This window comes from Anser brachyrhynchus (genome assembly GCF_964034855.1).
Source record: "Anser brachyrhynchus genome assembly, chromosome: 1".
In the NCBI taxonomy this organism is placed as follows: domain Eukaryota; kingdom Metazoa; phylum Chordata; class Aves; order Anseriformes; family Anatidae; genus Anser; species Anser brachyrhynchus.
In genome coordinates, this window is record NC_137694.1 from 80,631,665 (window position 1) to 80,646,959 (window position 15,295).

A 15,295-nucleotide genomic window follows, 5' to 3' on the forward strand; every position below is an offset into this window, starting at 1 on the left:
AACATGTTGGGGTAGCCTGGACTAAGCAAGTAATCTTTGACCTGTGGTGTCTGGCAAAGCACAAGAATTAGCCTGATCCAGTTAGGGACCACACTTGTTCCCTTCTTTCCCCTTCAGGGACACTGAGCAATGGATGATTCATTTAATAAAGCATTACACTAACTCATTACATTATTTCATTCCAGATTTCATCCCATTCCTCAAAGCTTTGTTTCACAACCCAGTTTATATGTTATTTATATGCATAACTGTGCTACAGTTCAGCGCCTTCAATGGCATGGTATCCTTCATGCCTAAATATTTGGAACAGCAATTTGGAAAATCTGCATCAGATGCCATCTTTTTAATCGGTACATTTGCTTCATTCTGTTCTACCTGTATTTATATATATATATATATATATGTTCATGTGTGCATGCGCACATATACATGTTAAGGTAAAATGCTTCTACAGATTCCACACTACAAAACAATTATAAATAATCCTGCATTTTCTGTTAAGGACTTTCTAATTTTCTGTGCAGAATTTAATAATCCCCTTCCCATCTTTGAACTGGCTCAGAAAGTTCAGCTGATGTCAAACTTGCACCATTCATCTCAAAGAGATTATGTTAATTTACACCAAGAGTGTGTGTGGGATCAATATTTATATTATCTTGATTTAAAAATATAAAGTAGAGAGTAGTAGAGAGTAGTAGTCATGGGCACTGTGTGAATCTTTGCCAAACCCAGTCTTCACTTATGGGTAGCTTTGATGGTCTTCTTCTTTATTTTAACATGGACATTTAACTTGTTTAAATAGGCATTTACAACTTACCAGTTATATGTGTTGGGTATTTTTTTGGAGGCTTATTCATGAAGAAATTCAAGATAAATATCTATCACGCTGCGCACATAGCATTTTGGGTATCTTTACTGGAATACCTTCTCTACTTCGCTGCCTATTGGACTGTCTGTGACACTTCACCAGTTGCTGGCCTAACAGTTTCCTATGAAGGGTAAGTTCTTTAAGGTGCAACCTGGAATGATTTTTCTTGTCAAGAATTAGCCAGGAACTCCACAGTTTTTCAAAACAAAAATAGGTACATTTTAGTTTCATTATCTAAGTTATCGAGACTTTAATTGTATGAAATAGTAGGTCAGGTCTTCCTTCTGTTGTTCCTGTTTTAAATAGTACAGTGTATTGAAAAAGATATCCACATCAAGACTCATACAATTCCACATCCATATTAATAATTTGACTAATATAATTATACACTCAATTATACAGCAGGTAAAAATAAGAAGTTGATCAAATCAGGCATATATGAATGAAGGAACTGGGGTTGTTTAGTCTGGAGAAGAGGTGGTTCAAGGGAGACCTTATTGTTCTCTGCAACTACTTGAAAGGAAGGTGTGGGGAGCTGGGGGTTGGCCTCTTCTCACAGGTAACTAGTGATAGGACTAGAGGGAATGGCCTCAAGTTGTGCCAGGGGAGGTTTAGGTTAGAAATTAGGAGACATTTCTTCTCAAAAAGTGCAGTCAGACATTGGAATGGGTTGTCCAGTAAGGTGGTGGCATCACAGTCCCTAGGGGTGTTCAAGGAAAGGTTGGATGTGGTGCTTAGGGACATGGTTTAGTGGGTGACATCGGTGGTAGGGGGACGGTTGGACCAAATGACCTTGAAGATCTTTTCCAATCTTAATGATTCTATGATGCTATGATTCCATGAATGCAGTTTCAGGACTACAGAGGGACAAAAATATTTTTTTAATTTAAGCTGGTTTACTGAAATTTGATTTCTATCAAGTTATCAGAAGATATTTTATCTACAGTTTCTTGATTTGAAGCCTGCCATTAATCATGGTGGCATGTGTCTGGAAAATGCACATGCGCTTATATATAACTCTTATGGATAATCAAGAACATGCATACCACAGATGAGAAAAATGCTGTTGGGTATGCATACCTACCTGTAAATAGATAACATAATATAGTGTAATGTAATATGATATAATGTTTGATATGTTATGATATAATAATTTAATATAATATGAGATATGATATAACATAACATAACATAACATAGCATAACATAACATAACATAATATAATATGGAAAGATAGAAAGGCATGGTGCTGCAGCCAGAGTCCAGGATAGGAGCAAGTAGGATCCTGGATCAACCCTTGAGCTAGAATAGAATATTAAGCATTTCAAAAGGTTACTGGAGTTATTTCATTTCTGAAATAAATGAATAAACATTTTCTAAACGTATTTCAGAATAGAACAAGTTTCATATGCAGAAAGTACTGTACTTGCTGGCTGCAACAGGGACTGTGATTGCGCACTTAAAATCTGGGACCCGGTTTGTGGAAAGAATGGAATCACTTATGTGTCACCTTGTCTTGCTGGGTGTAAAGCCTCAAGAGGAACTGGAAAAAGTGTGGTAAAGCATACTTTCTATTGTGCTGTAGCTAGGAAATAGAGGAAGTGTGAAATAGCCATATCAATATAGGGAAATAAATATCCATACACGTACATTTAATTGGATTTGTAAGGTGATAAATAGTTGGAAAAATTCATTGAGTGGCATAAGAAATTCCAAACTGAATATAAAAATTAGGTCAAGTTTAAAGAATATAATGAAGAAGCCTCATTTTCTTCTTGTAATTGAAACAATCTTAAATACTCAAAATAGTGTGAGAAGTTATTTTCAAGATATTGCAAGTTGGAAACTTGAGTGCACAAGAACATTTCACTCAAAATGAAGTTCTATAGCATGGATTTAATCATCTCTTCTCCTATAGATTTAAACAAATAGCTAGGTATTATAGAACCTAGCTCCCTCCTAGTTTCTAACCCTACATACCACACCAGATGATGGGTGGACCTGGGCCTGCCAGACTGGTTGAGAGCCCACAGTGCAGTGCTGAATGTATGTAATGCTCAGGTGCCAAAGAGAGGGAGCTAGGTGCTAAAAGTATGAATTTCATGCTCAGTGTGTGAGTTTTGACAAGTCTGTGATTAAAACACTCTTTTGGCAGGTATTTGAAAATTGTACCTGTGTAGCAGCCTCAGAGTTTTCATATCAAAATGCCTCTGCAATTCTGGGCCAGTGTGACCGAGGAGAAAGCTGTGACAAGATGCTTCATTACTTTTTAATACTGCAATTAGTCTGCAGCTTCATTTTTTCCTTAGCAGCCATGCCTGGATACATGGTCTTAATAAGGTACAGTAAAATGTCCTTATGTTAGGAAACCTACTGGACTTTTTATTCTTAGGTCAGATACTTACAGGAATTAAAAAATGTGTTAGTTTGTGTATAAAAGGAGGAAGAAAAGAAAGCTCTTACATCATTTCTGCGCTGCGTTAAGGTTTAGTGTCGTGCTAAATTTAATCGGTTCTATAAACTGATGTTGCTTCTGGCTATCAGCTGTATCCTGAATTAATGTAGGACCACTGAGAAAACACACTGAGATACTGAGGGGTGTGTAATACCCATTTCTTTATTGACCACATCATCATGGTGCTGATTAAGCCAGAACTACCTTCTTACACTTTGTGCTAGCCTCAGCCCAAGTAGATGATACTGGGACAATAGCTTTTCCTTTTGTGATTTGACAGTCCAAGTTAAGGAATTTCAGTAAATGTCATCTAATGAGGATAACTAATTAGAGTGGTTTGGGCCTAATGTGATGAAGGTTTTGGTTGAAAAAAGCAAAGGTAAATATTTGTTATTAATGTCACCTCTGTTAATCAGTGTTCAATGTACCATACAGGTCTCTAAAACCTGAAGAAAAGTCATTTGGAGTGGGTATCCATGAACTAGCTTCGAGAGTATTTGGTAAGAAAAGTTCTAATATGCTTTAGAAGAATAGTTAGATCTGATGTAGAGTTAGATACGGATCACACCAGGGCCCATAAGAGCATGGCACAAAATTCTACTTCTGTGGAGTGCCCATGAACAGGAAAAAATATTTATTTATTTATTTATTTATGTATTTATTTATTCATTATGGACCTAGGCAGCATTGCAAATTAGAACAGCTTTCATTTGTCATTTATTTATATTGGGGAATAGGCTGACTACATCTGGCACTCATCTCAAAGTCATCTTATATTTCTTTGCTCTTGTTCTGTTCACTGAAAACAACAGTTACTGCCACTCATAGGAGAAAATGTTGAGTTTTGCTAGGAATCACAGTCCATATTGTAACATATATATTGTAAACATGTAACTGGAAATAAAATCTTTTGTTTAAGGTAGGTAGATAAGGAAGAAGAGGGAACATCAGGAATATAGAAAACATGGTTCATGCTGAAAGAGGACAGGACAGAAGAGTAGGTGAGAAACAACATAGGATCTGTAGTGTATCTGCTAATCAGAAAAAAATATATTATTCACAAAAACATTGCTAATATCCCTTTTAGCTGGAATTCCATCTCCCATTTATTTTGGAGCTTTGATAGATACCACATGCTTGAAGTGGGGTACTATGACTTGTGGTGGAGAAGGAGCATGTAGGCTGTATAACATTGTCACGTACAGGTATATTTTCTACTTTATATTAATTTCTCCTCCTTGCTATATTATTAAATGCATATAAATACCATTGTATGCTCTTCATCTTTTTCTAGTAGGCAAACTGTTCCTTTGTTAGAAATTTGACACAACACTTTTTTTTTGACATTGGCTTTATTTGCCATGTGTGACCTTTGCCACAGATGCTGTAACATCCTTTGACCAGAAATGTTCTGGCACCATAATTACTTTCACTTACAATCTTTCATGAGAACAGACCTAAAAACACTAAATTCTGATAAAAATAAATTAAAAGCCCTTGTGGGAAAAATAACAGCTGTTTAATGGCTGTCTATACTGTATATTTAAAATGTAAGGGTTGAAATAGTATTTGAATTAAATTATAGGAGAAATTTAGGTAAGATATAGTTACCCAAGTTGGAATTTGGTCCAAAATACTGTGTTTCATGCCCTTTTTTAGTCCTTCAGGAAACACTGTAGGAATCTTGAAGAAAAATCTTGTTGAACTAACAGCCTCAGACTGATTCCTTGTAATGCTGTGTAGAGATTGGTTATGGAAGAATGCTAACATATGAATATCCTGAAGTTTTACTCAGATGGTCCAAGCTGCCCTTTTCAGGGCTCTCTCTCTCTTTCTCCTAGAGAGCAATCCATAAGGGAACCAGGCAGCTAACTTTGCTTGTTAAATTATTTTCCTGAAGTTGGGTGATGTAAATAGACAGTTCACTGCCTCTGACATACTCTTTCATCTTCTGTGAGATCCAAGAGGATCAGAGCACCAGCTTTAAAGTAGCTGGGCAATTATTACAAAAGAATGTATGTTGATTAATTTTGCTATTTTCACATGAATGCATGTATTTAATAAAGCTAATCTTCTATTTCAGGTGGCTCTACCTTGGCCTGCCAGCAATATTACGTGGAGTATCCTATTTCCCATGTGCACTAATTCTCTTTATTTTAAAGAAGAAACTTAAATCTGAAAGCAAAACCTTGTTAAATACACCAATAGAATTGCAGAATAAAGGACAATAAGCATTGATATAGCATTTCAAAGCAGGACATATTGTGAAAAAAAAAAGCAACCTTGCAGTGTAAATTTTGCATGTATCCTTGTGAAAGATTTCTTACTTTAATCAGTGAAATATTGGACAGAGATTAATAGAATTGCACGCGGTTATATCCTAATTATATTCTCACTAGAATATCAGTTCATAAACAAAAGTTACAGGAAAAATGTGTTTGGTGCAAAAGTACAAGGAGCAGAAATATGAAAATTTATGAAATGCCAGGTTTATGTCATCTGAGCAAATGGCTATGAAGAAGAAACATATTTTCAATCCCAGTTTCATTGAAGGTAGTGTGAGTTTTGCAACTGACGCCAGTGATGTCAGATTTTGTTCTGGAATTCTCCAACAGCTTCTGCTACAGCTTCTCTTATTGACTGTAGGCAGGACTTGTAGCTTTTGTGGACCTGTTTTTTTTCCATGAATTTATTTAATTATGTTGTCAGTCTTTTCAGGCAAGGACTGTTATTCTACACAGTGTAGGTGGTCAATATATTGGGAACCTGGTTTATGGCATGACCTGAATGTTGCAGTAATAACAACAAATAAAAAATAAAAAATAAAAAATATATGTTTTCTAAATGCTGTGTTATGATGATGTTTTAAGGTTTGCATACAGCATGGACAAGGAAAAGTTTTCAGGATTTGTCACTTCAGTTGCTTTCACAGTAGAAGGGAATAACTTATACACTGAGAGTGATAAATGATACTTGCAAGTGTTTTGCCCATCACACTGCTGTGTGCCAAATCCTATACCTTCTCATGCCTACTGAAATTATTCTTTGAATGATACAAAACATTAGTTATCCTGATCTTTGTCCAACTTTTATTTCTGTCAGATGTGATGCTATAATGAAGGTTTGGTGTTCAGCATCAGTGAGCCATTGCCCTGAGATGTCTTAAATATCTCAGGAAAAGACCCTAAATATCTCTAGAGATAACCATACAGAAAACCCTGCTGACAGGGTATATATCACACTAGGTGTTTATTTGTTTATTTGGTTGAGTACAGTGCATACATATTTAGCTGGATGTTTGGTTCCAGTGCAGAGGAGCTTAGGTCTGTCTGAAAGTGGCCAAGCAAGAACTTCTCAAGCCCTTTTATTAAAACTGTTGGAACTCCCCCCTATTCCTCCCCCTAAAGTATTATATTTCCCCAAAGTAATTACATTAGGTTATATTCTGTTTTACTTCAGGGTATTTTAATAACACCATGTGTGTATGTGCTTGGAATTTCTTCATGTCCCCCATAGAATCAAGGACAGAAGATCAATTTCTTTCCATAGACCACGAGTTTAGCTCCAGAATGTAAAGTTTCTTCAAATACAGTAGATTCTTAAAATTAATTGTACGTTTCTGCTGTTTCCTTGCATTCTATCGTCAGTTGCTGGAGAGAAGAGGACAGCACCTACCACTGAGCCTCCCCTCCTCAGGATGTTGCATAGAGGTCACCTCTTGGCCTCTTTTCTCCAGACTGGACTACCCAGTGTCATCAACCTCACCTCATAGGACAACCTGTGGAAGAGGAATGGAAAAGGAAAACATGATGCAGTCTGTAGCAGAACAGAGCAGAAAATACAATTCTCTGTTATGCCTCAGGTCTTCCAGAGGCTTCCTGAATATTTGAAGCACAGCTGATTTTCAGCATTGTTCCTGCTGCCCTGGGGAACTTACTGAAAGCCATCATTATCCCTTGGGGGTATTAAATTCCCCCAAAGCTAGAGGTAAAATTCTTTTGAAGGCATTGGCACAGTTTCGTGCCAAGGTAACCTGGGAAACTGAAAAGATACAGTGCACTGAGGTTTCAAAGCTGTAGCACACAAAAGGGCCTTGTTAGATAGACAAATCTGTGCCATTTAAATGGACTACTGCCAAAGAGTCAGGCCTAGTTAACTCACTGTGTTTGGAAATGGAAGGAAGCAGATAGGAAAGTCTCCAAGTTTTAAATTTAGCCTTTTAGTACACGCATTCATTTTCTTTTTAATTGTTCCAGTTCATCTGCTTGAGAATGTGGCAGCATTACAGGCCACCTTCATCAGATGCTTTGAAATCATTAGCCTGCTACTCAATCTGTTTACCAACTTAGAAGGTGGTGACTGGAGACCTGGCAGGATGATGACTGTAGATAGGTTTCTTGGCATACGTCAAAGGTGGGAACATTACTACTGCAGAGCAAAACCAGCAAATGGAGAGTACATGTCATTCCAAAGTAATCATCATAAAACCTTTATGATATGCTGTGTCTGGTAAAACAAGCATTCCTGGGATTGGGTCGGGAGGTTAAAAAAATATTCTTGGACCTATTCCTTCATATGTAAAGCCAAACCTTAGACATGAACCTTCCAAGTTCTGAGCATGGTGACCTCGATTCAGGAAAGCATTTTAGCATGTGCTTGACTTAAAAATGAATGGCCTCATTGATGTTTATTGTTTAGGTAGGCGATGTTGGATGTTTGAAGACTGAGCCCCAAGCTGCCATTGTTTTGACAGTCCTTTGAACAGAGGCTACTTGCTTTGCTACTTGCACCAAAGCTTGCATTAGCACTGTAAGTAACACAAGCCACAAATGAGAATAATGCCAATAGAAGTAACTCTAAGTGTAAACGATTTGTTTGTTTTGTTTAATAAAATAATAGCATGCGAATGGTTGAATTGATTAAGTCACATATCAAATTGTTAAAAATAGACAGTAAGATTTCCTGAGTGCCCGGGAGGTGGGCAGGGAGATTTCACAGTGCAATCTACCACAATTCTTTATCACTGAAATTTCAGCTCAGTCAGTGCCTACGAGTTGAATTTTGATCCTTAAACCCACCAAGTGGAAGGCGAGGTTCTGGATACAGATGCTGCCTGACAATGGGAAACAAACTCTTGCTCTTCTGGCAGTGTGACCGATGTTACCATCTTTGAGATAATTTAAAGACAATGGCACACAAACATATATTTATCTAGCATTTTGTATGCAATGCCTTTTGTAATTCCTGATGTTCTATTGATTTTTTTTTTTTTTTGACCACAATTGGGTGCTCAGCTGTCAATTTCAAAGAAGAAACCACAAAGTTGCCAGTATCCACTGGCAACTATCCATTTCAGCAGTCCACTGAAAAATGCCAATGCTTTACAAAAAGCATACATCTGTGCTTGTAAAGGGGATGTTTCTTTTTTTATTTACATTATTTTGTCTGCATCAATTTTTAATTTCATCAGTTATTTTATCACCAAGTCTGTCAGTATTTTAAAAGTCTTTATTAACAGGTTTATATATATATATATAGGAAAATATTGTGTCTTGTATAAATTTCATTGTCTCCTTGTTACTTCTAGCTCATAAGAATTGAAACCTACTCTTTGTACACAATTAAAAATTGCTGATGACGTATTATGTTCAAGCTATTTTTATTTATTTATTTATTTATTTATTTATTTATTTTGAGAGGGGATTCCTCACTTACTGGGAAAAAAATGTCACCTGGCAAGTTGATTTTAATTAATGGGCATAAGGGAGGTGTGGTGACAAAAGCTACATAACTGCACAATAATTTTGTTGTGGGCATAGCTTTATGATTTATGATATGAATACTGGCTTTGTTTCACAATGCGAATATACTATGTTAACATGTATGTCTTCTGAATATGTGAGCATTATGGTTTGGGCACATCTTGTTGGTAATTCAAATTCATTTTCTTTCTTTCTTTTTTTTTTTTTTTCAGTAAATAGTAGGCTGTTTTTGTATGCTTTCTACCTCAGGTTGAATTTTAGCAGATACCTCCTCCCTACAGGTTATTGTCCAAGCAAACCTAATAGTACCTGGAGCTAATTCAGTCTGTGGACGTGGAGAGAGGAACACCCTGATCGCATTTGGGGTGAGATTTGGCATACAAAAACTCTGAGTAACTTCTTATTTTATGTAAGTATGGTCATGGAATAAAAACTGGATATATCCAGCAACAAGTTCTTGGCTACTGCTACTTTTTTTATTTTTTTTTTTAACAGAATTGTTTTTAGTTTCTTCCTTTCGTAATTAGTCGTAAAGTGTTCCCAGTTATGCTGCTTGGGATTTTGAAATTTCATTGTGTTTAGGGCTTTCTCTGGGAACATGGAAAATTACTAGGTAATTGCCTCTCTCTTGCTTTGTTCAGGGAGGCAATGGCATGGATTTCTTATAAGGAATTTAAATCACAGGAGAAAAAGTAGTAGATCCCATTTGAAGGTGAAATCTTAGGCACTGCAATGTCTAATATCCCTTCAGGATGAGTCCATTCACTAACTCCCTAAAATCACAGAATCATTAAGGTTGGAAAAGACTGGCTCCATGCTGCAAGTGTGACATATGACTGTTCATTTCCAAGAGAGGTGCTTAGGGAATGCAAACACCAGATGCTCAGGGCTGATGTGTCTGCATGTGACTATAGGTAACATCTTGCTGGATCCTTAGAGCCTGTGCTGTATGAGAGGAAGGTCCTCACTTGGAGGGCAGAAAGCCCATTATGGTGGTGCAAAAAGTTGGTGCAAAAGAAAAAGCTGATTACAATGGCTGTGTTTTTGTAAAGGCCTTGACCCCTGTATTTGTGTAATGGCTGCCCAGCTTTATAATGTTATCATTTAAATGGTACTAAAATGGGTTTGAAAAAACATGCTTCTCACTTGAGATTAATGGAAATCAAAGTGGTCCAGTTCATCCTGTACCTTTACTGTTACTATTGTTTCAAGGCAGCTCTCTGGAAGGCCAGAGTGCAGGCAACTGCATGTTGTCTGGCACACAATGATTCTTATTTCTTCTGTAGGTGGTAAACCAGTCTCAAGAAAACTTTCTGGTATAAAGACAGAATCACATTTTAGAAAATCTTAAGTTTCTGCAGAAATGTCCAGAATTAAAAAATTAAATTCAAGAAGACATGTTCCGTGCTTTTGATTTATTTATGCATTTTCTGTAGTTTTCAACCTCATACTGCATTGTAGCTTTCAACATTCGTCGTGGTGAATCTGAATAATGGGATAGCAGCACTTGTAACATTACTGCTGCTACTTTGTGACTTACTTCCACTTATGACTAACACTTTGCAGAAATATTGCTATCAAATATATACACATGTACAACACAGAAGTATGAACAGATAGTTTGTATTGTTTATGCACTCATTTAGTTTTTCAGGCATTACAGTTTAACAGAGTCTTCTAAGGGATGCTGCAATCAGTAACGAAACCTGTTCAGCGAAGTCAGTGGACCAACACTTCTGTTTTCATTTAAGTTCCCTTTTCTATGTAGAGGTCTGGCCTCTAGAACCTTCTTCTGGGTGCTAGAGAGGTTATCTCTAAGTTTAAACATACTAAATGCAAAACTTCTCATTATTTCCAGCTTTCTCTGTTAGTTTATCTGTCTGTGTCAGGTCAGGCAAGGCCTGAGCTGTAGAGACTGGATATGGTTATGAGCTTTCCTCACAGTCAGAGACCTTTAAATCCGATTTAGGACCTACTAATTCTATTATTTAGCAAAGGTAGTAATATAGAGAAGATCTTAGATTTCTCCAAATCATTTTTTCCATCTTATTTCTGTATGAACATTGTGAATTTGATTCTGCCCCCCTCCAATTACAGCAGACAGTGATATTGTGAAAAAAGAATTATGACTTCAGTAAAAGTCTGGAGAGATGAAGAGCCTGGTAGGTGTGGGAGAGCTGTTTTGCTTCTGTAGTATGGGCTGATAATTCCCAAAGAAATCCATATCACACGAAACATCCTACTGCCATATATGTCTAGGTGGTTTTAATACTGTGGCTGAACTATTGCAATCATTCAGTACAGCTGCTATAATTGGTTATCCCCGCCCCTCACTAGAGACTTTGCTAGATGCCATCGTGTGCGGCAGTGAGGTGAGTTGGCTTCAGTCCCATCAGATCTGTACTACATGTGGGATCCTGCATAGCTCCAATGCAACCTGGGCTTTCCCCCCCACCAAAAAAAACACCACCACCACCCCCCCAAAAAAAAAGGAAAAAAAAAGGAAAAAAAAAACCACACCACAAAACACCACATTCCCAAAGGGCTTTGCTTGTCTGAGTTTATAAATTGAGTACAGTAAATAAATTACATTCTCAACTGAAAATAAAAGATTATTTCTTGGCACATATTTAGTAATGTTTGTCAAGTCCAATTTAAAACTATAGATGGCATGGTTTCCATTACTTCTCTAGAGATTAGTTTGTAGTCTCTTAATTTTACTGTCTTGGAACTTTTCCCAGTGTGTCACAGCCACTCTGTTGTGTTCATTTTTTCTTTTAATATAGATTTGCTAATCCAATTTAATACTATTTTTTTCTCTCTTTGATGTTTTTATGTGCTTCAGATACTTTTGTCAAGCTCCCTAAAGTAAACCCATACCTTCCCTGAGCACCTTATAATTTGTCCCAAGAATGCATGAAATATATGCAGTGCTCATCTAATGAATCTCCTTTTGGGCTGAAAAACAGTTCTTGAAGGGCTTGTTGCCTTGAAAGAGGTCTTCCAGTATGCTTTAACCAAGGTCTTTCTACATTTCAATGCTATACTGTGCATTTTTGACCTTTGAGATTTTTCTAGAGTTCGTGTCATTTACAAAACAAAAAGAAAAGAACCATTTTTACCATTGGCCCTGGGACGCTTCTTTCAGGGACTCCTGCTTTTGCTTTTCAGAACCTCCCAAGCCAACAAAAACAACAAAAGAGGAATGTGGCTCACCATGCTCCTGCCTGAAGTGGAACAGTGAATATACGGTCTCTTTAATGTTTGCAGTTATATCATTGATGCTGTTAATGCCTTGTCTTACAGATTGTAGAGGCAGATATCTTTACATTCCTTAGCAGAGGAAAAAAAATCTCCTTGGATGTTTGCCTGAGATTATGCTTCACAATAATTTTAGCAATAGTTCACAATAAATTTGCCTTATATACACCTTATGGAAAAAGCCAGCTTCCTCAAAACCAATTTCTGTAACTAATGTTTAACTACTTCATCATTTCATTAAAAAATGAAATTCTGCATAAAATATTGTTTCAAAAAGTAGCTATAAGAAAAGTAACCTACCTTGGAACTGCATGTGAGAAATGCACTGATTGGAGAGAAATGAAATGTTTTCCTTCAAACATCTCACATATAGCCTTAAGTTAAAACAGAAAGTTTGTAAGTTTTCTCTAATGACTGTTAAAACATCATTTAGTAGGGAAAAAAAAAAAAAGAAAAAAATAAGTTGCATAAGTAATTATAGTCTTGTATATAAAATTACTTTAAAGTTTCTTCACATTTAAAAAAGGTGAAGGTAAGTTTATAACAGTCTAATATACAAACAAATCAGTACTGAGTTATTCCTCCTACGTTTCCCACAAAGGATAGGGTGTAAACTGAGAATTACTTGGCAATGCAGTAATAACACAACTTTTTATAGAAACCTAAGTTATTACTGTTATTCTGAAATCAAGAGTTAGTGCTTAAACACCAACCACTTTGATAGGCAAAAGCAGTGGAGGTCTATTGTAATACTTGCAAGAGTTCCCCTTATGAGCTTGGCCAAATTTATGGGAATCCAAGGGATTTGCACTGGTTTTGCCAGCAGAGAATTTCTCCTGTGCTTTTAGATTAGCATCCATGGGGAGATGAGATTGAAAATGCACTCCTCATGCAGGCACGTATCAGAAAGTGCCCCAGAAGTTCCTGCTTGAAATTACTTGCAAGTGAGAGTTAATCTCCTAAACTCCCTGAAACTGCTGGCCCTGTGCTCGTGAAGGCACAACAGTACTTTGCGGTCCTGCTCCCTGGTGGGTGGAGGCTCACTCCTTCTTGCCCTCTGCCTCGGGCACATTTTGCTCCCCCACAGAGCTGGCACATGTAGTCAGTAGGTCCCACTCTGAGCTGTAGCTTGGAGAGGGCAGTGGAGATCTTGGCCTGAGAAACACGTCAATACTGACGTATTTGAAGAGGACTTCTTTTGTTGTATTCTACCACAGAGTTGTTTGTTTACTTTCTTTTTAATGCAAACTTCCCACAGCAAAAAAGAGGTGTGATTTTCAGAGGCTAATTTCCCCACTTAGCTTATTAGGCACATGTTTAATATAGCAAAACAGTTATGAAAGGTGATTTCCAATGGCGTACATTGGAGGTGGGCACCCCTCTTCTGAAGGTTGTCAGTGGTAGTCTACTTTGCAGCTTTGAAAGCAACCCCAGTATGCTTGTTTGGGTTATCTGAATGACATGGTGTTTGTTTCAAACTAAGCAATCCTAAGCAATGATCCCTTTATTCAGATGAAAGCATTGATCCAGCAGGTGCTGGAGATTTGGGCTGGAAGTCATGCATTAACACTGACAAGTTACTGTCTGTGACAAAAACCTGATATTTCTGAGATAAACTCTTCTTTTTCAGAAGGCCGAATAATTCAAGCACAGCTGGAGGTACAAATTATATCTAAATTCAAAGACATATGCAAACCCATACTACCAAGAAATTATATGACTTGAAATGATTTTTTTGTTTCCATTCCTCCAAGGTTAAAAGTATTATTTCAAATATGAGCACACACACATCTGTCTTTCAATTTGAAGATATCAGAAACACTTCTATTATTATTATTTGAGGTTTTATGTATGAGTACTCACTGAGGGCCCATCACTGAGGAGATAATTCTTTTACTACAGTATTAGATTGCACTAATTTTGCAGGAGGCCTGTGAGCAAGCCACATAAACTTTTTTGGAGTAAATTCTCATAGAAGAGCACTCTGAAATGATTTTACCACTTGCATCTTTGTCTTTTATTAATTCTCTCCGGACCTAAAGAAGCTGAGATTACTAAAATAAGATCACACGACAGTTTAGCATTGCATCCCCAAATCTCCTGTGCACCTTTCAAGAGATGAAAAATTGGTATCAAGAAAAAGACTGAACATCTTATACAGAAATCACGCTTGCTTTAATTTGTTGTTGTTTGTTTGTTTGTTAGTTTTTTGTTTGTTTGTTTAGTTTTGTTTTGAGCAGAATAACTTTTTTTCTCTTCTTTCACATCTGACCCTTCCATGTTTCATCAATAGTAGGGATTCACATTCCTTCTTCTTCTGCTGCTTCTTTTGCCTGAGGAAACCCATGATCTGGCTTGCAGGTTGAGCTCTCTCAGCCTTCGTCTTACAGCCACGTCAGGCCTGAGGTGGCATCACCACATCATCTTTTGGCTTCAGGCTTGGCTTGTGCTGCTCTAGGCAGAGGCTCTGCTGGCAGTGAAGCTCAGTTAGTGCAACCGAGCGTGATGGAAGCAGTGACAAGAAGGTGCCACTTTCACAATGCTTCTTCTGCCGATGGGTGAGATGCAGCTCTCAATGGAGCTGCCCTCTGGTCTACCTCTGCTTAGTTGGAAGCCAGGCTCTAAACTTCTGCCTGTCCGTGTGTGACTGCCGCACAACCCAACCTCCTGGGGAGACCAGCCAGCTGAACACTGGAATGTACTCCCGTGTGTTCTGAATGTGTTTACTTGTGCTCAGCCCCAGAATATCTTGCTCCTGTTTGATGCGGTTCATGACACACAGAGGGCGTTGATGTGCTGCTACGTTCAGCCAGGCACATCACATCAGGAACACAGCGTCCTGCTTTGGGAGCGTGGCTGGCAGCATTAGGCAGTGCAGTGCCCCTCTGGGCTTGGGAAACAGCTCCCACCCCTAGAGCAGCCCCCGGGGCCATGTGCATGGGGATCCT

General features: G+C 37.7%; 1 protein-coding gene across 9 annotated transcripts in view; it reads left to right on the top strand.

Annotated features, from left to right (window-relative positions):
• The window catches only part of LOC308183349 (solute carrier organic anion transporter family member 1A2-like), a 53,090-nt gene extending 46,921 nt beyond the window's left edge, over positions 1-6,169 (top strand). For 6 of the 9 annotated variants that reach the window (XM_080569264.1, XM_080569265.1, XM_080569269.1 and 3 more), the window contains 7 exons: positions 186-350; positions 803-998; positions 2,261-2,426; positions 3,025-3,209; positions 3,760-3,824; positions 4,412-4,529; positions 5,408-6,169. In XM_080569264.1, the coding sequence (XP_080425390.1) occupies positions 186-350; positions 803-998; positions 2,261-2,426; positions 3,025-3,209; positions 3,760-3,824; positions 4,412-4,529; positions 5,408-5,555 (1,043 nt within the window). In that variant the 3' untranslated portion in view covers positions 5,556-6,169. Of the gene's footprint in view, positions 1-185; positions 351-802; positions 999-2,260; positions 2,427-3,024; positions 3,210-3,759; positions 3,825-4,243; positions 4,326-4,411; positions 4,530-5,407 lie in introns of those variants that run through there. The other 3 variants (XR_013942413.1, XM_080569266.1, XM_080569271.1) reach the window with 3 other exon arrangements.
• The last annotated feature ends 9,126 nt before the right edge of the window (positions 6,170-15,295 follow it).